Source organism: Protopterus annectens, chromosome 13.part0 (genome assembly GCF_019279795.1).
Source record: "Protopterus annectens isolate FY-2018-M chromosome 13.part0, PAN1.0, whole genome shotgun sequence".
Lineage (NCBI taxonomy): Eukaryota > Metazoa > Chordata > Ceratodontiformes > Protopteridae > Protopterus > Protopterus annectens.
In genome coordinates, this window is record NC_056747.1 from 923,433,469 (window position 1) to 923,458,837 (window position 25,369).

At 40.9% G+C, this 25,369-nt stretch overlaps 1 protein-coding gene across 1 annotated transcript in view; it reads right to left on the minus strand.

Annotated features, from left to right (window-relative positions):
• Positions 1–25,369, minus strand: part of EZH1 (enhancer of zeste 1 polycomb repressive complex 2 subunit) — a 3,086,757-nt gene that overhangs the window by 606,873 nt on the left and 2,454,515 nt on the right. Inside the window, exon 15 of the mRNA XM_044054680.1 lies at positions 23,937–24,115. Within this exon, the coding sequence (XP_043910615.1) occupies positions 23,937–24,115 (179 nt within the window). The remainder of the gene's footprint in view (positions 1–23,936; positions 24,116–25,369) is intronic.

A 25,369-nucleotide genomic window follows, 5' to 3' on the forward strand; every position in this document is an offset into this window, starting at 1 on the left:
TCTCGGAAGAGTATGGGCCACCCAATGGGGCTTCCTGAGGCTCTGGGTCTCTGCACTTAGCTAGGATCTGTAAAGCAGAAGCAGACACAGGCACTTTAGGAGATGAAGAAGCTGGACCTGAAGTTGAGGATGTCTTTGGAGACATAACTCTCCCCATGGCTTTGAAGGCCACGCTACTCCGATGTGAAGGGACCGACGGATCCGAGGATACCCCCGGCACCAGGACAGTGGGCTCCAAGCCCGAGATAGGAGCCGAGCACATCTGAGCTGAAGCCCCGAGAGGCACAGTCAGAACAGACAAGTCAGTTCTACTATCCTCCCCCGACCTGACCAGGGAGTGTCAGCTCCTAGAGTCCTCGATCAGCGCCGAGGACGTCAGAGTGAACGGAGCCGAAGACACTGGAGCAGGCATCGGCTCTGAAGGCTCCACAATCAGCAAGTCCAACTCCTCCAGCACCGAAGGACCCGTATGGCTTGGAGGAGGAAGATATATAGCTGGCATAAGGGTCTTCGGCTCCAAAGCCGCCTGGGTCGGAGTCGATAAATTGACAAAGGCTGGTGCCTGTAGAAGCTTCTGCACCACCAGATCCACATCCAAATCAGATAGGCTAACAGAAGATCGAGATGATCGGACCGATGGTACCTTCTGGGGTAGAGGTGATTTAAGAATTTCGAATACCAGTTCCAAAACTGGGGACCGGCTCTGAAAAGAGAAGATAGTTGGCTCCGAGACCTGTGGAGCCGATGTCACAGACTCTTAAGATTTTTTTTAAATCCACAGAAGTCTTGGAGGACTTTGAGGACTTACTAGATCCATCCTGGTCACTCAAAGCCTCCTGGAAGGAAGGTTTCAACAAACCCCTGTCAATAAGCTTTCTTTTTCTCTCTTGGAGGACTCTAGAGGAAAAAGAATGACATGTAAAACATGTTTCTTGTAAGTGCAAGGCACCCAAGCAGTAGACACAATTCACATGGCAGTCTGTAACAGACATCTTCTGCCCACATTTAGGGCATTTTTTAAACCCTGACTTAGGGTGCTTGTCCTTGTCATCAGTCATGACAGAATACTGGACACACCCAACAGCAACAATATGAATTAGCCCTCTAATAAAAAAACAGGCTAAATATACACTCAAACACACAAGCTCTTAAACTAAGGCTAACAATAAGCAGAAATATAAATAAGCCTTCTAATAAAAACAGGCTAAATACAATCACACAAGCCTTTAAGAAGCCTAGAAATTTACACACACACACACACACACACACACACACACACACACACACACACACACACACACACACACCTTTTCTATCAGATATATCAAGGAAGAATACTAATATTTTAATCTAAAGCTGTGACAAAGGTCACTAAGTAAGCACACAATACTATTAACAAGCAAAAAGAGACAGAAAGTCACTTATTAAACTACTATCAAGTCAGAAATCTACATAGGCCTAATAAAAAAAAGAGGCCAAATAACTAAATAATAAAAGACACACAAGGGAAAGGGAAACTACAGTATGAAGCTGTAAGAGCTTTACTAACTAACTATAATATTCTAGAAATATGAAAAATATTTTGAAATATAAGAAAAATAAGGCTTTTACTGGCTCAAGCTAGTAGAGCCTCCGATCAGTTGCAGCGGCAAACTAGATCTGAGGTAACTCTAGGTGCATCATGGGATAGGGACTTGGCCTAGAGCTATTTGGAAACCTTGAGCTTTGCAATAGGCCGACTCAGAGCCGAGGGATCAACTCTGAACCCATCAGTAAAGAATGAATGGCGAGATAGAACAACTTCACATAACATCTTTATAAGCATTCTTTAAATCAGTATTCTTGTCCTTAAAGTCAGAAAAAGCATCATTAAGCTGCATGGTCATACTCTCATCAGTGGTATTCAGCCTGGCAACTCTAGTAAATTGATTCTTAATATTTTTAACATGTACTGAGGGTGCATGCTGTTCCTATGCATACATGAATTCCTTTTAGCTGGTTTCTTGTAAGGTTTGGTGCCAAGTAGTCCTGTTATGTCCTTAAAGACAGTAATATCTACAAAGTCAATAAAATATGTATTTACATTGCTCTTAAATCTTGAAAACAAAGTTGTGCCAGTTAGGTACTCAGTAAAATCATTAAAACTAGTAGCATCACCTTCCCAAATGAAAACAAATCCTCAACAAATCGACGATAAAATAAAACCTTGTCTAGAAACATGTTATTGCTTAAAAAAATATGTTGTTTCTCATATATATACACATATATATATATATATATATATATATATATATATATATATATACATACATACATACACTCATTACAATGTTAGCATAGCTCTTGGCTGTATGCATGCCCATTGCTACACCATGTTTTTGCCAAAAAAAAGTGTTAAAGAAACATAAAAACATTGTTAGACAAAACACTTGAGAGCAGTTTACAAAGAACATTTACATAGGATTGTGCATATTCAGTACATTCTAATAAGTATTCTTTTATATAAGGAAATGCCCACATCAATTGGTATGTTTATGAATAAGGAATCAACATCCAAAGTTGCAAATATGCAATTAGTTAAATTCTTATCTTTTGACCGTTCATACAATTCCTTTAAGAAGTCTGCAGTGTCTTTCAAAATAGTACCAGTATATTCCAAACCTGTCAAACAGAATATCAAGATATTTTGGTAGTGGTTCAGTTACCCAACCATTAGATGAAACAAAGGGTCTGAGGGGAGGGGTAGTCAAGGATTTATGAACTTTTGGTATGCCATAGATAAACGGTTTAATGGGGTCAGAAACTTTAAAATAATTATATAATTCTTCAGTAATACGATTTAAAATAAACATACATATAACATCAGACACGTCAAATAATATTGTTACACTCTGATTTAATTATCTCACAGTCTTGAGTTATTTAAAAGTTTCAACATGGCTTGTCTGTAGTACAAGTAGTCTAGAACCACTCCACCGCCTCCTTTGTCTGCATTCTTAATAACAATGTTATGGCTGTTTATTAAAAAAATTAATGTAGCTGCTCATTCCCGTTAAAGTTAAAATACTTATGATTAGTCATAGCCTTACCATTATATAGATCATAAATTTCCCCCTCAACTGCTCTTTCAAAAACTTAGATGGTATGATTACATCCTGGAATAAATGTACTAGAGCGTTTACATATATTAACAGCATTAAAATCTCTAGCACCATATAAGACTTTAAGATTAAGAGTGCTAGTAAAATAACACAGTTCAGCAACAGTCTTTGCAACATCCTCCAAACATGAAGGAAAAAAATGTAAGCCTTTATTTAAAACTGCAGTCTTGTGGTTAGTTAAACTGTAAGAAGCTGTTAATATATGACCTCAACTCCAGCAGAGAATGGAAGGTTGTTTTTGAAATCAACTTACTTACAAAAGTGCTAGGCCTTGATCTAAGTTAGAAGCTTTGGTTCCTGTGATGATGCTCCAGCCTACATCTAATGCTGTTCAGAGTACGCTCCCACCAGTCCCTGAGTGAGGACCTCTTGACCACCTCCTTCTCCTACACTGCCATGAAGTATGCCAACATCCCCTTTGAATGTTAACAACTGGCACAGCTGAATTTCTGGTACAGTTTGCAATGCCTGGCACTGTACTTCTCTTCTACACAACACAGTTTGGCTTCTGACAGGAAATAAGGAAACATGCTATACAGATCAGTAAGGCACATTCACTGACAACAGCTAGGACAATGATATGAATTGCCCAAGCATTAAAAAGAGCGGGTGAGTTTTGAGGATGAGCAGACATATATATCCAGCATGTGATGTCATGGCATGTATCACAAAGGATATGTATATGTCTCTATGTGCAGGATCCTCCAAAAATGTACCAACTTCTAATTGGGAGAAAGGGAAACCCAATTAAGGAAACATCAAGAAGGTTCCATAATATCTGGTACTTACAATCTTGCTGTAACATGATACGTCCTAAGATGTTACAATCCTGCTAACCAATGGATCCTTTTACACTAACCTAAATGATGGATCACACGATTCCTGTTGCTGTTTGATCATTTCACTGAATACCAGGTGCACTGTTCTACTATCCTGACTGTGACCAGTTCTACAAATGCACCATTTTAAAATGAATTAAATTAATTAAGCTTTTACTTCTTGTGAGCATCTCTGACTCCAAACATCAGATTAGCTGTTACCCATGTAGTTCATTACCCCTCTACAATTGTCGACCTTGCTCACCATAACCCACTATGGAGAAATCTTTTCTTTCTGGAGAGGGGGATGTTTTTTGTACTTATTCCTTTGTACCTTCCCATACAACACTATGATTTGGGTTCCCATGATCCAGGCAGCTGCCATAAAGCATAAATGTGTACATTTTGTGGTAGGCATCCTTGTTCTGTCATCCACATCTGGAAAGATAAGATGCAAGCTGAGACTCCCAAATATACAGTCAGTTGTGCCAGTGCATGGACCTACGCATAAAACATTTGACTTCAACCAAAGGGTACACGTGTGGTCAAATGTTGCCAAACATTCCCAGGCTAAGCCAGCAGAGTACTCACAGGATCATAAGTTCATTGGCCACCCCTCTGGGACATGGGTTGCCCATCTCACTGGCAGCTCAAGTGGAATTACCTCTCCTGTGCCAGCAGTTTGTTCAGATACAAGACTGACTACAACTGTGTACTTACATACTGCCTTTAATTAACATTGCTGTCTAAATTTGCAATGTGTTGTAAGCACTGCTGATTATAAAGTTTGAAACTACTCTTTTGTTATAATGCCATCCAAGATGGTTCCACAAGTCGTCTAGAGATAATATGTCAGTCTGGTTAAGATACATCCCAACAAAACTTGTCAAAAGTGCTGCTCATTTTACTCTTGGCTATACCTCGTTGGCTAAGGTAAAACTGTCATCTCAGGGGAAAAAAAAACTTTAAAAATACAATAATTACATATAATTTTGTTTAATTCCATATACAATGCATGCAATCTTATTTTTAAACAAGAAACATATTTATTAAATTATCACTTATGACATAGGCAATCATACATTTATATAAATGAAAACAAGCCATACTGACATAATCATAGTTGCAAATATTGTATATTACAAACCATATTGACATAATTTTAGTTGCAAGCATTATGCATCACTTATAATCTACCCAATCACTGTGAGTCAAACATTACATAGCTCATTAAAATCCTGACTTCTTTTAAACCTCATTCCTCCCCTCTATATATTGTTCCCACAATTCCCACTTTTTTCTATGTAACTTGCTCCTACTTTTTTCTAAAGATCCCGATTGTCAGTTGTTTTATCCTTGTTACTGTATTCACAACTTCTAGTACTGCTGGTTTAGACTTTGATTTTCTAGTGATTGCTTTTTTGGCAGCCATCATAATTAGACTCACCAAGGCCTTGCACTGTCTAGGCAATTCCAATTCTGTATCACATCTCAGAAAAATCATTTCCCTAGATGCACCAATTTGCTCACACAGTATCTATGATAGAGTGGTCTGCAAGGAATTTTTAAAGTCTGTCAACTCATTACACTCCCAGAAAATATGTTCCCAATTACCTTTTTCTTCCCCATCACACCTCTAACATTTCCTGCCTACCTGAGGAAAATTCCTCTGGAGTCTGCTTGGGGTATAAAAATATCTATGTAAACATTTCCAAGCAAAAATCCTAAATCTTTTAGATTTTGTTGCATACTTGGGAGACATACATATATCCCTCCATTGTTTCTCTGTGAATTGTTTATCCGAACTCTCTTCCCAATCCTTTCTAACATCCTCTGATTTATTCTTATAGTTATCATGCAATATTGTATATGCTTTACTAATTATTCCTTTTTCAGCAGCAGCTTCTGTTCTAGATTCTACTAAAAACTCTACAAGTGCTGGTCTTTCATTTACAACCCCCTATTTCTTTCTCTTTGCCTATACTCTGATATCAGTCCTTGATAGGGAAAGCAATCTCTAACCAGAATGTCCAAATAAATTCTTGGAGCCTTTCCATTTTATTACTGTTCCCTCTCTACTTATTTGCTCCTAATACCCTGGTTCCTTTGCTGGTTTTGTTCAATAAATTCCAGCCCCCTCTTGTCTATTGACTGTATCTCTAATTGCACTCATCCCTACAGGCAGAATCTCTTTCCTTCATTCCTGTGTTGGCTTAGTTCTTAGAATACTTTCTGCTACTTCATGAATATAATATTCTGTATGATTATTGTTATTCTCCTTAACGATCTGCATCCAAACTCCAAGTCTCTCCTTGTTTCTTCAGCTTCCTCTGTTTCAACATCACCCCTTTCCACTTAGTATTAAAGGTTTCTGCTTCTGCTATGTATAGGAGCCTTAACTGTGTAGCTATGAAATACCCCTTCAAACTGGGTAATCCCAATCCACTTTGTTCTACTGGAAGAATCAGTTTATCCCACTTGACTCCTGCCATCTTCCTCTCCCAGATAAAATCCTTCAGCTCTTTCTCTTTATTAATTGCTATCCACAACCTCTCCTCTGGTTGATAAGATTATGCCTGACCTGTGTATAACACCAAAGTGACTAAAACATTTTAACTGCTTGTATCTTACCACACATATCCATATAAAAGAGCTTCCAGTTTCTCAGTTTTTGTATTATCTTTTGTTTAGTCTCTTCCCACATATCCTTAGCTGCCACAACAGATTCATTTTTAATCTATACTCCTAAATACTTCATTTTATCATGTCTGCATAACAACAGGATATTACTGAAGCAATCTATGTGGTGTTGGTACATAATTTACAGCTACTGCCTTTATTTTAGCTTCATTAATTTTGCATTCTGAAAAGATTTGAAACTGTTTCAAAATGTTCCACAACACTGGAATGTCCTTTTCTGGTTTTATCAGGTATAAAAATAATATCATCTGCAAACAGTGCCAGCTTTTCGTCACTAACTTACCAATTATACCCTAGGATTTCTGAGTCCCCTATTTTCTTTGCCAATGGTTCTAAATATAATGCAAAGCGGAAAGAGGATATCCCTGCCTGGTTCTTCTGCTCAAGCAGAAATTATCAGAGAGGAACCCACCCATTCTAATTTTCACCTCTGATCCCTCATATATCCTCCTAATCAACCTTACAATTTTATCAGGGAATGCAAATGCTTCCGTTGCCCTGCTCATAAAGTCCCAGCTTACTTTGTCAAATGCTTTCTCTGAATCAAGTCCCACCAACAACAGTGGTATATTCTTATAATCTGCTTCCCTCTGGATCATTAATGTTAATGTTGCCAAATGTTTGCCTCCTCTCCTCCATATTTATCAGTTTCGGCATCACTTTTGCCATTCTTTTAGCCATTATAGACATAAACACTTTATAATCATGGTTTAGTGTTGAAATGGGCCTGCATGAAGCCAGATCTGAAGTGTCTTTACCCTCTTTAGGTATTACAGCTACCAACCTTTTCTTCCAGGATGTTGGTACTTCTCCTCCTCTTAAAATAGTGTTAAACAAAACTTTCCAGATCTTTATCAGTTTTTCCCCTCCTATCCTCCAAATTTCCACAGGAATATCATCTATTCCTGGGGATTTTCCTGTGGATTGGTAATACATCATCATTTTTATCTCATCTCCTCCTATACTAAGTGTTAGTAATTGAGCCTCATCTACCACTAACCTTGGCATATTTAATTTTTCCATAAACATTTCTATTTGTACTTTTTCTTGATTTCCATATTTCTCTGCTTTATACAGACTTTCGTAGAATTTCCAAAATATTTCTAATACCTCTACAGGACCTCTTGTTATCTTCCTTGATATAGGTTCCCTAAGGTTGGCGACAGCCCTTTCTACTTTCTGTTGCCTGAGTCGCTGTGCTAAAATTTTTCGTGCTCTACTGTTATCATCAAAAAACAGTTGCTTAACAGTAATCTTTCTAAACTCATGCATACTATCGAGCTAATCCCTTATTTTCTGTTTAACATTCTGCAGTTGCTCCTCTTCTTATTCTGTGAGATTCCCCCTATTTTGCAATACTTTAACATTTGTCAGTCTCTTTAAATAACTCTTGTTACTTCTTAACCATCTCTCTCTTTCTTTTATTTTCACCCTATTTTTAAACTCCACTTTTTTATCCCATTCCTAGCTACATTTTTTTCAGAAGAAATTTATATCTTCTCTAATAGCTCCTGAATAATTTCCACTACCCATTCCTTAAATTCCTCACTTTTTAAAAGAGAGGCAGGAAAGCCCCAGTGTATCATTTTTATTTCATTACCATTTCTTTTAGTTATTATTGGCAGATGATCTGAAATAGTTAAATTGTAGCTTGTAGTTATCAGAAAGCACTGTGGTTTTGTGAATAAGCCTATTGCCTGTGTGCCTCTGGTTCGTTAGTTGTTGTTTAACGTACTATGTTCGGGCACTGTGGTAAGGCTTTCTATATGCGCAGAATGCTTGCACTGTAATGCATTTCCAAAATTAATGGCACGTTGTTATATCTTTTAGCATACTGTGCCTTATATAATTGAAATATCACAACTGCGTTTAGATATTAGTATTTAGGTTTTAGAATATTGTTTTTATTTAGGCTGATAGTTCTTCTGAGGTTAACCTTGAAATAAGTGGAGGCTGTATTGTAATTGTTTTACTGTCTTTTTTTTCTCTATTTCAGCCCCAGAACTGCCCTGCTGTATGCAGCAGTTTCTAAAGCCTCTCTGTATCTGCACATCCTCTGAGGAAAAGGGCCAAATGTGTATTTAAACACCTTTTAATGTACAGTGCTATAGTGTACGTTTTATGTTTATATTTCCCTCCTGTTTATAGTATTTTATAATATAATTGCCTATCTGTTTATTACAGAGCACACTCCTGGAATTCTCCCTCCCCTTTCACCAACAGCTTCTTACACCTTTACAACTGTAAGTACTAACCCTCTGTTTTAGCTGCTCTCTGGGAAACTCCCTTCCCTACATTACTGCCCAGTTCCTTGCCTTCCCTTACAATTGGTATTTTTCTTCTAATTTGTGTGTTTAGGGACTGAAGTTACAATTGCAATAGGTTGTGTTTTTACCTTTTACTTACCTGTTTGCAAGTGGATGATAGATTGATTTTCTGGACACGATCGTCTGAGTTCTTCCTGCTCTGTTCCGCCCTCTCTATGCTCAGGCTCCACTTCGCTCCCCTACCTTACCCCCAATTCCCATCAACCCCCACATGCCCTAAATTTATTTTTCAGCAGACTTGTCTCCACCCCCTACTCAACCAATCAATCTACAGCCACAGACACACCTCACAACCATCTCCCTCCTCTACCTTTCTCACCACACCTCCTTTCCCCTTACAGGTATAACCCGCTCCCCTTCCCCTCTCCTTTACTCCTATCTCTTACTGACTATATACTCCTCTCCAATCATAATTACCACAACTTTAATCCCCTCCTCCTCCTACTACTCTAACCATGCTCATTAATCTAATAATAACATTACGTCTTCTTCTACTCCCTACCCTTACATCTTACCATTCCAACATTCATTATCACAAATCAACAGCTACCTCCTCCTGTATCAATAACAGCCATTTAAACACAGCTTCTATTACCATATCTCCATCATTACATAATACGTCTATCTCTCACTTTTTCCATTATAAAATGCTCAGGCAGTCTCTCTCCTCTAGCATTAGACTTAAACATACACTCATTTCAAAAAAAAATTATCCTCCAAATCCTAATTTAGAACATTCCATCCTTCTGCAAGCAGGTGATATACACCCTAACCAAGGGCCAAACCTACCATACCTCACCCCTGCCCAAATAATCCACTTTCCCACCCTACTAATCAACGCTCCCTCAGAGAATGCTCTCATATCTCCCTCCTTTCCTACCCCTCATTTTTCCAAACAATTATTCATAATGGCTATCAACACTCGAAGTCCTCTTAAGAAAATCACTGACCTTCATGCTTGGATCTCTCAACATTCTCCCCACCTACTTGTATTATCAGAAACCTGGCTCAAACCCCATATTCTAAACTCTGATATATTGCCCCCTAGCTACAATATCTATCGACTAGATAGGACCTCTAAAAAGGTGGAGGTATAGCAGTTCTTTACAAACAATTCCTTTCTCTTTCCCCAGTTCCTGTAAACCTACCTGATTTTCATCCAGCAGAAATCCTAATACTAGAGTGCCACCTTAGCAACCACAAAAAGCTTGCCATTGCTGCTGTTTATATTCCTCCTGGCAAGAACATCCATATTCTCTAAAACATACTTTCCTGGGTTTCTCAAAACCTACCCTATGAAACGATTCTGCTAGGAGATGTTAATATAGATAGGAATTCTCTTGTGACCCCCCTCCCCTGCCTAAACCATCAATTTGTTTGGTTTCACCAACTTATCTCCACCCCTACAAGACTAACCAAATACTCCAAACAAGGCACAACAATTGACTGTATCCTGTGCAATAACCCCCAAATTTATCACAACCCCACACCACTTCCTGATGCCCTAAGTGACCACTTACTCATCAGTATACAGAGATACTCACCCCAACAACAAAAACCACATATGTACAAAATATGCAGAAAATTCAAAGATGTCAACCCCTCCACTCTCAATGACAGTCTTTCTGCCACTAACTGGTCTTTCTTACACTCTCTTTCTCTTGATGATGCAGTACTAGAAATTAACCATATTTTCCTAAGCACCCTAGACTCAACAGCCCCCTCCACGTAAAATAAGAATAAAATGCAATTATGCCACCTGGCTCAGTAATGACACTCATAAACTAATACACGAAAGAGACAACACTTGGAAAACTTGGCAAAAAATGTAAAACCCCCACCCATCTATTTAAAGAACTTATAAGCCATACCAAAAAACAAATATACAGTGATAAAAAGACCTTCTATGCTAAGACACAAACCACTGCTCAATTGAACCCCAAAAACTTCTGGACAAGTATTAACTCTATCCTCCACCATGGTAAACCTCAAACTCCTAATCCCTACCCTAACTTCACTGACCAAGAGCCCACCTCTCTCCTCAACCAGTTTTTTATAGACTATATCATAAAATTGACTAATAAAAGCCAGAATCCCCCCAAAAGTCATTACCCCAATCTGTAAACAACAACACAAGGTTCTCTCTCAACCCTATTTCCACTTCCTACATAAAGTCTCTACTTCTCAAACTTAAACCCTGTTCTCCCTCTGCCAACAAGCTACCTCCTCATTTCGTCATACTTGCAGCAAACTCCATTGCCTATCTGGTCTCTATTCTTATTAATCAATCTATTAAAGAAGCTACTGATCCCAAAATCTGGAAATCCTTCTACAATTCCCCTTCACAAAGGTGCCAACTCCAATGATCCCTCTAATTACAGGCCTATTACTATACTTTCCCCACTATTCAAGATTCTAGAAAAATGCATCTACAACCAAATACTTAACTTCCTACTCCAAAACAACTTCCTCACCCCTACCCAGCATGGCTTTCATCCTCATCACAGCACCTCTTACAGCCCTTCTATCCTTCTCCCACACAATTGCTGAAGCTAGAAATAGCAATAATTTAGTTTCATATCTGTTCCTAGACTTATCTAAGGCATTTGATACGGTATCTCACTCTAAACTTCTGACTAAATTGGCTAACTTTAATCTATCCAGCTCAACTCTCTCATTGTTCCCCAGTTATCCTACAGACAGGCTACAATCAGTCAGATGGCAATCTTCTTGCTCTTTTTTCTTACCTATACATACTGGCGTAACCCAAGGATCTATTCTTGGACCCCTTCTCTTCAACATCTTTATTAATGACCTTCACTCCTCCACCCCCCCTCTCTAGCCTCGTACAGTATGTGGATGACTCCACCCTTATTACATGCTCCAACTCTATCTCACAACTTCAGACATACACTCAACAATCTTTCCTTCTTGTTGAGAGCTGGCTAAATGATAATCAGCATATCTTAAAACCCAAAAAGACAAAGCTACTTCTCGTTCTCCCCAAAAACAATGACCAACTTAAGACTACCTTCTCTATCACTTCACTAAATAATACCATCATAAATGTAGACACTCACACAAAATTACTAGGAATGATTGTTGATGACCAACTAAAATTTGACTTGCATATTCACCAAACAATTAAAAAAAATAACCAAAAACTTGGCATGCTTTACCGCAACTCAAAATTCCTCTCTGCTGATTCTAGACATTCCTCTCTGCTGATTCTAGACACACCCTGGCCTAAGCCTATCTCCTTCCAACCCTCCTCTATGGTTCACCAGTCCTCACCAACCTTCAATGCAGTCTACTTTCCAAACTAGAACAAACCTATAATAAAATTGCCAAATCTGCAGCCAGAATTTCTTATTCTACCCACCATTGTATAGCTCTCCACAAGCTACAATGGCTTGAATTCCCCCACCATCTTAAACTATCCCAACTACATTTAATCCACCTCATTCTAAATAAACCCATTGCTTGTCCTGCTCTCACCAATCTAGTTACCTACTACCCCCCCCTTGTCCCTTCCGCAGTTCAGAGAAACTTCTTCTAGAGACATGTACACCCAAAATCAACACAGGTAATCTCTTATATAGATCATCCATAACTTAAATCTGGAACAAGCTCTCCTCTAACTTGAGAAACATCACACTAACAGCTTCAAAAAAGAACTAAAACACTTCTTCCAGAAAAGCCGGATCTGCTCCTGTCAGGATCCTACTTGACCACTCTCTTCCTCATATTATTCTTTTTTCTTTGCTTAATTTATTCAATCTCAAAAATTCTTCACTGCATATTACATACTTCTCCTTGTACTTGTCCTCAAATTATATGTATTTCCATACATTTCTGTGATATTTCTGTATATGTTTACATTCATGCTGTAATTTCTACTGTAAATTGTTTAACTAATTAATACTCTAATCTCTGTGTTTGCTTATGTATAGAATTTACATTCAGTGATTTTCTCCTTCGGTCTCTACTGAAAATGGGTATGTGCTCAGTTAGACCAACCCAATTAACAATGTGAAATAAATAAATACATACATACATACATACATACATACATACATACATAAATAAGGCTGTCAATTAAATGCAGATGTTCCTGTGAAATGTAAATTCTGTCTAGCCTAGCCCAGTTTTGTATCTTGGGGAATAATACGTAAATTCACTCTGTACTCCTTGTACGAAATTCACATCTTCCATGCAAAATATTTTCAGGAATTTCTTCAAAAATATACCCTCCTTTGTTATATTTCTGCTTCTGGGTCCCCAGACACATTTTCACTGCTGTAAATCAAATTCAAGTCCCCACCTATAAATAATATTTCTTGCAGAAAGCTGATTATTTATCCCAGCACTTTCTTATGCCCCATTATAGCAGTTTTAGGTGGAATACAAATACATGCGTGTGTAATCATTCTCCCTTGCCAGTAGCCCCTTTGTACTACAAATCTTTTTATCCTCTTCTATATCTATTGGAGCTCATCTTGCAATTAATATAAGTACTCCTCTTTTCCTCTTTCCCAGGTGTTCTGCTGAATAACCATCATGAAAAACCTTTATCAAATTCACATGTTCATTTCCTTACAAGTGTGTCTCCTGTAGCATAGCTATTTGTACTCTAAATGTCTTAATATAGTTCATCACGCTTTCTTTTTTTACATTTATTTGTGAGACTCTGATATTTATGTTATGTGTCTAGACATACACTGTTTGGCAGGCTAATCTTTTATACAGTTGTTTTTTGTCATATCCATTTGAACTTATGTCACATCTTACAAAACTTTTTGTTTTATTGAAAGCCTTCAAAAAAAAACAACAGACACCCCCCAATGCCCCCTAAAACCTATTAACATAATACTAACGCCAAAACTATGCACATCTTCAAATATTGAAGTTTTACCCTCCTAATATGAACGTGTCCCAAACTGACCACACTCAAAACTTAGGTTGATCTAAAAGAAAGGTTATCTGTGCTAAGACGCATGGTACAGCCTGTGCTTCTACTAAGTGCTGTCTGGTTTTGTTTTATCTTTATAGCTCTCCCAGCTAGGAAACACTTGAAGGCTTTCAGAAAACATGATCTCCTAGCCATTTCTCTTTATCAGATTATCTCCATGGAGACATGAGCGCCAGTTACAGAGCTGATACTAAGCATAAATTTATTTGCCAGAAAAAATGCTTTATAATATTCAACATTCTTTTTCATTTACTTGCTTTCCATTAAAACCTGTTACTAGATCAAGCTAAGGGTCTTACTCCAGTCATTCCCCTATGCAAGAATGAGAAAACATATATACATTTTTCTTTTGTCATGCACTTTAGACCAGACATTTCTTATTTTTTTTACACTGCAGTGCCTACATTTCTTAAAACTGAACAAAGAGAAAGGGAGAAGAAGGGAGAAAGAAAAAAATAACAGGAGCACATGTTTACATTAGTATCCCCATTACACTTAAAAATAACTGAGAAAACTTTACTTTATAACATGCAAAGAAAATCAAGCACCTATAAAAATATTACTTTAAAAAATAGAAAAAATATTATTTTGCTTACAGTTAACTTTATCCCGCCTCTTCCCTTCTCCTAAGTATTGTTCCGAACATTAATGACATGAATTAGGGTATACGCTTTAAAGTCCCCTTAAGTTTAACAAAGTCAAAAAAGTCCAATATTTCCAGATTTCCTTGTTCTGTCATGTTTCACATATGTAATTATTACTTTGTAATCCCACATTTGTCTGTTTCCAAGCTACTAGTTTTATTCCTGTTCATCTCCAGCTCCCAAATCCTGTCTCTGCTTCATTTCCAATGTACTTTGGATTCTTCTAGTCAACTCTTGTGCTATTTTTCTTCTCTCAAGCATTTTACATTGAAACAGTGGAAAAGGTTTTGGTGGCACAGTCCTTCTGTGGTCTTTATTACCAGAAGAACAAGAAGCAGAATCTCCTTCTGTTTCACAGCTCACTTTTTGTTGGACAAACTTTTGTATTTCCTCCTTAACATGTACCGCATCAAAAAATTATTTTGTTCCTCCATGAAATTATATTTTGAAAATAGCTGGGTATAGCAGTTTGAATCTCATGCCTGGTTCTCAACATTCCCTGAATAGTGGAATAAATTACCCCTCTTCTGCCTGGTGTACAGTGAGTAATCATTCCCCACAAACACTCTGTTGTCTCCCACTTTTAGTACTTTATCCTTCCTGCCACCATTTTGTCAGAATCATCTCCTTCTGCTGGTGGGATTGCACCTTTACTATTAAAGGTCTATGTTGCTTTCTCACAGCCAGGTTTGGAGCATACCCGTAAAGCACCCTTTTAATTAACAGCTCCTGCTGTGGAATACCAGTCCATTTGCTTTTTTTGTGCTTTCATAAAATTAATACAGTCTGTTCGTTCCAGCTTCTCAGGTACAGCAGAAAATCACAGGTTTCCCTATGTACTCTGTCCTCTAATTCTATTATTTTTTTAAACATCTCTTCTTGAACAGTCTCATATTCAGCCAGCCTTTACAGATTCCGACCTCCAATGTTTGCAGTTTTATCACCTCATCTAAATATCTGTTTAAAGCTTCTTCCATTTTTCCAGCCTTTTGTTATTTCAGTTAATATACTCCATCAGTGTCTCATTTATTTTAATCAGGTCTGTGTGCAGTTGTCTTGTACTTTCCTCTAGGTTACTGGAAATCATGTCTGGAGCTTGCACTGCTTTTTGTTGAACAGCTGCAGTGCTCTTCCCTGTCAGTGTTCTTTCCTCACCGTTTGTAGCCAATTTTCTTTTAGGTCTTCTGTATTTCTTTTTTCATGGCATCCAGGCAGTGCACTTACTAGCCAGTTACTACAATTTACCCAGAAATAGACATAAGGCTAGAATTAAGCTGTTACTCAATGTGCAGCCATCTTGGAAGTCTAATGCATGTAATCTTCTTCTTCTTCTTCATTTATATTCAGGAAATATGAATGATTACATGACTTTTGTCCTTTTAAAGTCCATTCATTTCCACAACTCAAGCTATTTCTGAAGATAAAGTAATTTGTTTTAATATGTGGACTCTGTGATTCTAGTTAGGGAAAAAGAAGTATAAGTAATCAAACCATTCAGGATTAGAAGTCCTGTTTTCATGTAAAGCATCCTCATTAATGAATGAAGAAGAAAGAGATCCCAAATGAGCACCTGGATTCAGAAACAAATTGTACTAAAGACAAGATGCCACACTGAGTGGCAATCATTCTGAAAATACTTGAGAACTTTGAGGTGTCTTATCTAAAGAGAATACTGCTTCAGAATCCATGGGGAGAAAAAGAAGTTATGTACTTACCATAATGTTTCATCTGAGTAGTTAGACTTCATTTGTCATCAATCTGTAGGCTTCGGATCTGAGATGGCAGTTTCATCAGCATCAGATCCGACCTCCAAGCTCCTCCCTTACCCATAATACCACTGCATCTCCTTCCTTCCCTCAGATCGAGTTTGCCACCCAACACATGAGCCCGATTGGCAATACCTGATCCACAAGTAAAAGCAAGAGGGTCGCAAGGGTACTATCTTTTGGTTACTCAGGTGAAAGAACCCAATAACAAGGCCAGGGGGAAGGACGGTTGATGACAAATGAAGTCTAACTACTCAGATGGAACGTTATGGTAAGTCCATAACTTTTTTATCTGAAGTAGTTAACTTCATTTGGTCATCAACCTGTGGGACAGAGTCCCCAGCTACCATAACCTTGGAAGGCCCTCATGGAATGATATTCCGGAGCACTGAGGAGCCAAAGGATGCTCTACCTCTGGAAACCATGTCCAATTTATAATGAGAAATGAAAGTATGAGATGAGGACCAAGTAGCTGCTGAACAAATATCATCCAAGGATACACTGGACCAAAAGGCAGCTGACGTAGCCACAGACCTGGTAGAATGGGCATGAACCCTCCCCGAAATAGGAATACCTTTATCTTTGTAAACCTGCAGAATGCAAAGGGAAATCCACTTGGCAATTGTCACCTTGGAAACTGGTTTTCCTAGAAAAGGTCTAGCGAAGGACACAAATAACTGGTCAGACTTGTGAAAGGGCCTAGTCCTGTGTAAGTAGAAACATAACTGCCTATGCACATCTAACAAATGTAATTTATATTCTCCCCTGTTCTGAAAATTTGGAAAAAAAAGACAGGTGGATTGATTGATTGATATTTGATTCTGAAGCCACTTTAGTCAAAAAAGAAGGATTAGTCCGAAGTGAGACCCTGTCTTTATGAAAAATTATATAAGGAGGTTTAACAGATAATGCTTGAAGTTCTGACACTCTCCTAGCTGAGGTGATGGCCACTAGGAAAGCCATTTTCCAAGACAAAACTTTCAAGTCCACAGAGGCAGCTGGCTCAAAGGGTGGTGCAACTAACACCTGTAAAACTAAGGTAAGGTCCCAAGGAGGAGTAGGGTCCTTAACCGGAGGCCTTAAAAGAAAGGTGCCTTTAATAAAGGTTTTGCAGAGTCTGGAGGAAGCTAAAGACCCCATGTTTTCACCTACATGGAAATTAGAAATTGCAGGTAGCTGAACTTTCACTGTGGAAGAGCTGGCACCCTGCTGGAAAATGTGTGCTAGAAATTCAAGAACCGCTGGCACTGGAGCCGTAAAAGGATCTAAATCCCTATGAGAAGCCCAGATAGAAAAAACGCTTCCACTTTTCTGGCAGATGACTTATGAGCCTCCACCAGAATAGATCTAACAGGGGAAGAAAGTTCAGGAGTCCTAGCAATCAATGGAACTGGAGCAGCCAAGCTGTGAGCTTCAGACTGCCCAGGTCTGGAGGGAGAATCCCCGAGGGGTGCAAAATAAGATCCAGGATCAGATCCAGGATCCAAGGAGGAGCTACCAGATGAGACTACAGACAGAGAAACTAGATCTGGTGAGGCCAGAATGGGGCAATGAGGATGACTCTGTGCCTCAACTGACGAGCCTGCTGTAAAAACTTTGTCATGAGAGGTAATGGAGGATATACATAAAGGAGACGGGGAGACAAGGCATGGACCAGAGCATACCTGGGCATTCCCCCTGAGGGGGATCATAGCAAAGAACTCGCTGCATTTTGCATTTGAAGGAGATGCGAAGAGATTGCAGCAGGGCAGAACCCACTCGAAGAAGATCTGCACCGTTACATAAGGATTCAGAGACCACTTGTAAGGCATTAGGATATTCCTGCTCAATTTGTCTGCCATTATGTTGGACTGACCTGGAATGTGCATTACTATCAGAAAACGGTTGGTGGTAATCACCCATTCCCACACTGTCATGGCCTCTCAACAAAGGGGGTATGATCTGGTACCTCCCTGTTTGTTGATGTACCAGACCACTGACATACTGTCTGTCTGAACTGCAATAGTTCCCAGAGGAAGAAAGGCATGAAGGGCCTGCAATGCTAATAAGACCGCCCTCATCTCCAGAACACTGATATGCAAATTGGTCTCATTCATGGACCACGTGTCTTGAATTGTCCAGCCCGAGCAATGCCCCCCCACCCTAGTTGGGAGGCGTCTGTGATCACCATGGCTTGGGGAGGGGCTACAACAAAGGACTGTCCCTCTACTATCTCCGGAGAGTGAAGCCACCAGAGGAGGGACTTCCTGCATGCCTCACTTAAGCAAATCGGATGTGTCAATGGCGATCCAATAAGGACCACTGAACTGCCAACGTCCACTGTAGAACCCACATGTGAAGACGAGCACAAGGAAGAAGAGTGATAGTGGCTGCCATGGATCCTAGGGCTCTTAACACCACTTCAGCTGGAGGAAACGGATACTGTAAGATCGCGAGAACATGAAGAGTTAAGCTCTGAACCCTCTCTGGAGTCAGAAAGACTTTGGATTGCAAACTGCCTATTCTTGCCCCTATGTAGTCCAGGACCTGAATAGGTTCTAAAGAGGACTTAGCTATATTTATTGTGATGTCCAGCAAGTATGTCAACTTCTGGAAATAATCTCTGGCTTGACACAGTAGATGCCTGGTGGGAGCGGCAAGGAGCCAATCGTCCAGGTATGAATAGACCTGTATGCCCTGAAGCCTCAGGTGAGCCACTACTGCTGTCATTACCTTGGTGAACACCCTGGGGGCTGTGGTGAGACCGCAGGGTAGGGCCCAGAACTGGTAGTGATTGCCCCCTAGCCAAAAGCAGAGGAACCTCCTGGAATATCTGTGCATCTTTATATGGTAGTGCATCTTTATATGGTAGTACGCATCCTGGAGGTCTATTGAGCACATCCAGCCATTTTCCTGCAAATAGGGCAGGATGGACTGCAGAGTGACCATCCGGAACTTTACTTTGGCAACTGACAGGTTTAGAGTGGAAAGGTCGAGAATTGGCCTAAAGTCCCCCATCTTTTTTTGGCACCAAAAAGAAGCTGGAATAGATGCCTGACCCAGACTGATCTGGGGGACAGGCTGGATGGCCTGTCTGTTTAGCAGATTTTCTACTTCGAGTGCTGGTGCCTCCCTTTGCACAGGTGGAATGTCAGGGAGGTGCTTTGGGGGAAAGGGATGCATCACAAAGTAAATTGTGTAACATCTGGATATTATTTGGAGCTCCCAATGGTCTGTTGACACGGACTCCCACGCCGTCAGTTGCACTGAAAAACGGTCCCCGACTGCTTCCAAAGCAGAGCAATCAGGCAACCCCTCAGGGCTGCTGCGCGGATCTGTCCGAGAACGGTTCTCAAGACCCACTGTTCTTTGGACCCCCCCCCTGCCTCTGGGCTGGCATCTGTCTTGTCCCCCTCTGCCTCTAGCAGAAAAGGAGTACTGAGTGTCCCAGGAATACTGAGACTTCTGGAACCACATCTTCTTTTGCCCCCGCTGATTCCTGGAAAAGAATCTTTGGGGGTTCTAGAAGCAGATCCCGATGGCAGGCAGTGTCTTCCCATCCTTCTCACTCTGGACTAGAGTGTCACGAACTGTCTTCCCAAACAAGGAAGAGCCATCATAGGGAGCATTTGCAAAAGACGCCTTGACGGGATCAGCAAAGTTACATAGCCTGAGCCAGGTGTGTCGCCTCAATTCAACACCAGACCCGGCCGCCCATGACGCTCCTTCTGTGGCATGAGAAAGGAGGTGCATGGACATGTTGGTAACTGCTTTCAGAGTGGCCATTCACTTAGAAAATGAGTGTTTATCCGCTAGCAACATGGACTCCAGGGAGACTTGGTGTACTCTTATCAGGTCACACTGAAGTCTGGTAACGTGGGCCATATAATTCAGTGCCCTTATACAAAAGCTGGCTGAAGCATAAGTCCGCTTTCCCAGACGGTCCACTGTCCTGGATTCTCGGTCCGGAGGATGGACCGTAAAACTCGCCTGAGCTAGTTCCTTTTTCGTGGTGGCTGCTACCACCATGGCATCCACTGGGGACCACTTGTTCCAGCTTGGTCTACCTACCGGTGGGCCCAAAATTTTATGTGGATGCTTTGGAATTGGCTCCACAGTGTCCGGATCTTTCCATGTCCTGGTGGTGATGAGGTCCACCAGGGGGTCTGTGGGGGGAAACCCAAGAAACAGATGGGCCCATGTCGAATGCCTCCAGAAACACCAACTCATCCAAGGAAGGCTTGGGGGCCGACCAACCCCCCCACAGGTGCAGATTCTCCATGATGTCTCCAAAGGAGACATCCTCGGGGGGTGATCTGGGGGAGCCTTCTCCTTCCTCCAAGTCGGTATCTTCCGTGAGTGACTCTGGGGAGTCCAAGTGCCACCTCTTTGGTGGGACTCTCCAGAGAGGACTCATGAACAGCTTGCAGTTCCTCGAAGGGAACAGTCTGGGGCATGTCAAGCATGGGCTGGCCCTGCATGGGCAGAATGGCAGAAGACACACCCAGAAGAGAGGGGGTTTGGGTGGACTCTGAGGAGATGGTCAGGGGCCTCGATCCATTAGAGAGAACCCTCTCCACCATGTCGAATGGCGAGGGGGAGCAAGCTTACTGAGCCACTGAAAGAGAGGACGCTCTCCCCGGATCCGACATAGGGATCGGAGCCGAGCTCGAAGGCGCTGAGACCCCGAGGAGTAGGCTGTGAACTGACAAAGTCGAAGCCGAAGGAGGAAAAACCCAAACCTTCAGATCCAACGTTCAGACTACGCCTCTGAGAGCTCGGATCTGACCCGGTCGGACCCGTCAGGCTCAAGGTAACTGCCGGCATTGAGGTAGATGGTACCATTGCCACTGACCCCTTAACTCCAGAACCTCTCAGATCCAGGGACTCTGATACCAGAGGACGGATCGGAGAAGAAATCGGGGCAAACAATGGTAGTGATCTCCCCTCTCCAGAGGGAGAGGGTGCCAGCAAGACACCCGTCTGAAGCTGGGTGCAAATAAACCTTTGCATCATCCTATTCATGTCATCTTCCGATATACTCCTAGTCGACCTTGAAGAAGCCACTGATGCCGGCCAAGAAGGACGGTGAACGGAGGGCCTAGATGGAGGCCGAACCTCCTCCGGCTCCAAAGAAAACCTCAGAGAATGGAGCCGAGGGAAAGTCTGCCTGGTAATGACAGGTAGCTTTGGAGGAGGTCCCGCCAGACCCGAGTGTTCCAGGGATCTCTTCCTACCCTTCTCTCTCTCTCTGTCTTTTCTAGACTCCCTTTCCTCAGGTCTGTGGTCAGGATGGTGAGTCCTGGCCTGGGAGGGAGGGGAGGACACAATAGTCATGGTAGAAGCAGTCACAGTGGATAAGGGAGCTGCCACCAAACACACAACACACAGAGTGTGGCCATCCACAGGTGACAACTTATGGCCACACACTCTGCATTTTCTAAAGATCAACTTTTGTTGATCTGACAACCCAACCCCAACACTCATACTCATACTCACACACACACACACGCATGCACACACAAACCCACACACACACACACACACACACACACACACACACACACACACACACACACACACACACACACACACACACTCAAATACAAGGTGGGAAAGGGGGAAGAATGCCTGCACTAACTACTCTACCCGAAAAAACTCTACTTTCCTAATTTTTTTGTCTAACGGAGAACAAGAAGGGGAGGAAAAAGGACCAAAGGTATACCAAAAAGCTTTATACACACACACACACACACACACACACACACACACACACACACACACACACACACACACACACACAGAAAATACCTCGAAAACTGTCTTACCAGCCTGGAGCTCAAGGGATCACGCTGTAGGCGAAGCCACAGCAAACGAGATCTGAGGGAAGGAAGGAAGGAGATGCATTGGTATTATGGGTAAGGGGAGGAGCTTGGAGCTCGGATCTGATGCTAGTGAAACTGCCATCTCGGATCCGGTCCAGATCGACGCCCACAGGCTGATGACCAAATGAAGTTAACTACTTCAGATATACAAATTAAAATTTCATAGTTCTTCATAGATTCATAGACTGTCATTAGGCTGATGACCGGGGGGGGGGGGGGGGGGGGCACTTTTCTAAGCCTAGCCAAGTTTTCCCGAAAGAATAATGATAGCCTGTATCCAAACAGGAAAATGAGGGCCAGACATTTATAAGCTACCCCTGTCCATAAAGGACATGGGTGCCAGGGCCCATTTTAAACTTCTTATTCTCTATCCATTGGGATGGGTTGCACTTAAACTGGGTAACAGACGAACTCAGCTTCACATGGATGAGAAGCTTGTTCCATAGGATGGGCAGTCTCTGGGACACATCTGTCTCTCCAACATGTTTTTTTTTTAGGTCTTTAGACCTTGTATTTCTGGTACTCTTTGACTTACGAATGTGTAGGAGATTCATAAGTGTGGGGTTTGTGGATGCCTTGTAAGCCAGGCATAGATCCATCTCAGAAATCTATAGTAGACTGAGTACATGGAAAGGGCTTTAAGGCACTCTGCATAAGGTAGGTTTATTACACCTTGTATTGTTTTTGTAAGGAACCTCAGAGGTTGCTCTAGTTGCTACATATGCCTGGTCAGGAACATACCAGAGGAAGCACTGTTCTCTACGACTGGTCTGATAAGAAGGGAGTACAGTGGGATAATGACCACTTTGGACCTAGATGCCATGCCCTTACTCAAAAGCTGTGCAACATAAAAGGATTTCCTCATTAATGTGGCCATGTGGTGGTCGAAGGTAAGGCTACTGTCTACATGTGTACCCAGATCCTTGACCACTGGGTCACCTCTTAGGGGTGTATCATCAACATGGTAGTTAGCTGGAATGGTTGACTTCCCAAAGTGTACAATTAAGCATTTCTTAGCACTGAGTTTAAGACCATGGCTTTGGCACCATTTGTTAGAGATAGACTTTCTTGAATATTGCTAGTGTCTACTGGGGAGTTGATAATAACCACCACCTTGCAATCATTTGCAAACTTAGTCGGCTATAAACTATCGGCATTTGCTTCCATTTCAGAGAAACAGATGCCAATATTCTTATTAAAATGATACAAAATTCTGTACTATCACCTATTTCAACAAAGATGCAGCTGTAGCTCATCTCATTATAAAAAACAAAAAATTATACTTCACAATGCATATGTGACAAACTACATAGCTTGGCCTCACATGTCAAAACAAATTAACCTCTAGGATTATTTAATAACAGACACTTTGGTGCATCTTGTTTCTTGCTTTTAACCGCATAGATCTGAAACATATTTCTCAATTGCATAAACATGTGACAATTGCCTTTGTTCACTGAAATTAATTGACCTTGTTAATGTTTTTTTTTATGCACAGCACCACGCAGCTTTAAATCTTACTTTGTTTGAAATCCCTGATCTACTTTTGTTGCTCACAGCACACATTAAAATAACACCAAGACTCAAATCTAAATCAGTGCATGCAGGCTATAATACACTAATTCAGGACTACCCTCTTCTTACAGAAAATGGTATATGCATGTTGCTACATCAGTCTTAGTACCTTTTTCAGGCCACGCTGAATGCTGCAGTTCTTGCAGGAAATGATCTTAATATCCCAACGTTCTGATGCCCCACAGGTTAGACAGAAGTCAGGATCACACTCTCGCACTGCTAAGTAGCAAGGACATTGCTTGGTGTTGCACTGGGTCTTGCAACGACAGCCTGGAAAGCGGTTCTGACCTAAAATCATAAAAATGTTTTACTTTAAGCAGTGGATCAGAAGCTCTTATTACACACAGGTACCTTTTTAGGCTCACAAAAGACTAGCAAACCCTGAGTCTATGAGCAAATAACTACAATAAAATGTACATAAAATTCACTTAATTATAAACACACAGAGTTATGTATTATTAATTTGCAAATGTGTTTATTTACTGGGTACTTCACAGCCATCCCTCTCACATCAAAGACCCGAAGCTTCACAAACATACAATAACTGGAGTACAGCTGAATATGGTAAATGAACTACTGAAGAATCTAGCAATCTGTCAATAAGGACTTTCCCACAAAGATCTCCTGGTACAGCAAGATTTCCCTTACTACTCACCAGTAATAAGGTTGCAAAAAAGAAGTTATGTACTCACCATAACGTTCCATGTTCATCTCAACCTTCATTCTTACATATGGGTTCGGAGCCGATCCTCGGCTCCGACTCGGCTGATTACAAAGCTCAAAGACTCTTAGTTGACTCTTGGCAAGGTAGGTATCCCATAGTGCACTAGTAAGAATCCCCAGATCGTGTTTGCTACTAACTATAAGAATGATAGAAAAGGTTATCCACAAGGAACAACAAAGATGAAAGGTCTCCATCCTACCAAAGGCAATACTATCCTGTCTCCAGATCCTCCAAGGACGGGGGTAGGTGGGTGGGTTCATAAGAAAGAAGGGCGAGATGGACTACAAACATGGAATGTTATGGTGAGTACATAACGTCTTTATATTCTGTAGTCCTATCTCGCCTTTATTCTTACATATGGGACAGTGTCCCTAGCAACTTTTTCTTGGGTGGCTCACTGGAATATACTCCTAAGAACCGTGGAACCAAAGGAGGCTCTACCCCTTGAGGTCAAATCCAATTTGTAATGAGTAATAAAGGTATGAAGGGTAGCCTAAGTTGCTGCTGCACAAATACTGTCAATTGGAACTCTGGCTTGAAAGACATCTGATGTGGACAGGGATCTTGTGGAATGAGCCTTCATTTTAAATGGAAGGTTCTTTCCATTGGAAAAGTAGATAAAAGAGATACAGTTGGAAATCCAATTAGATAGAGTTACTTTAGAGACTGGCAGACCTGTTCTAGTTTCAGAAAAGGATACGAACAATTGGTGTGCTTTTCTAAGGTCCTTAGTTCTATGTAGGTAGAACCGTAACTGTCTGTGAACATCAAGTTGATGAAATTTATATTCTGCACTGTTTGAATGATTAGGAAAAAAT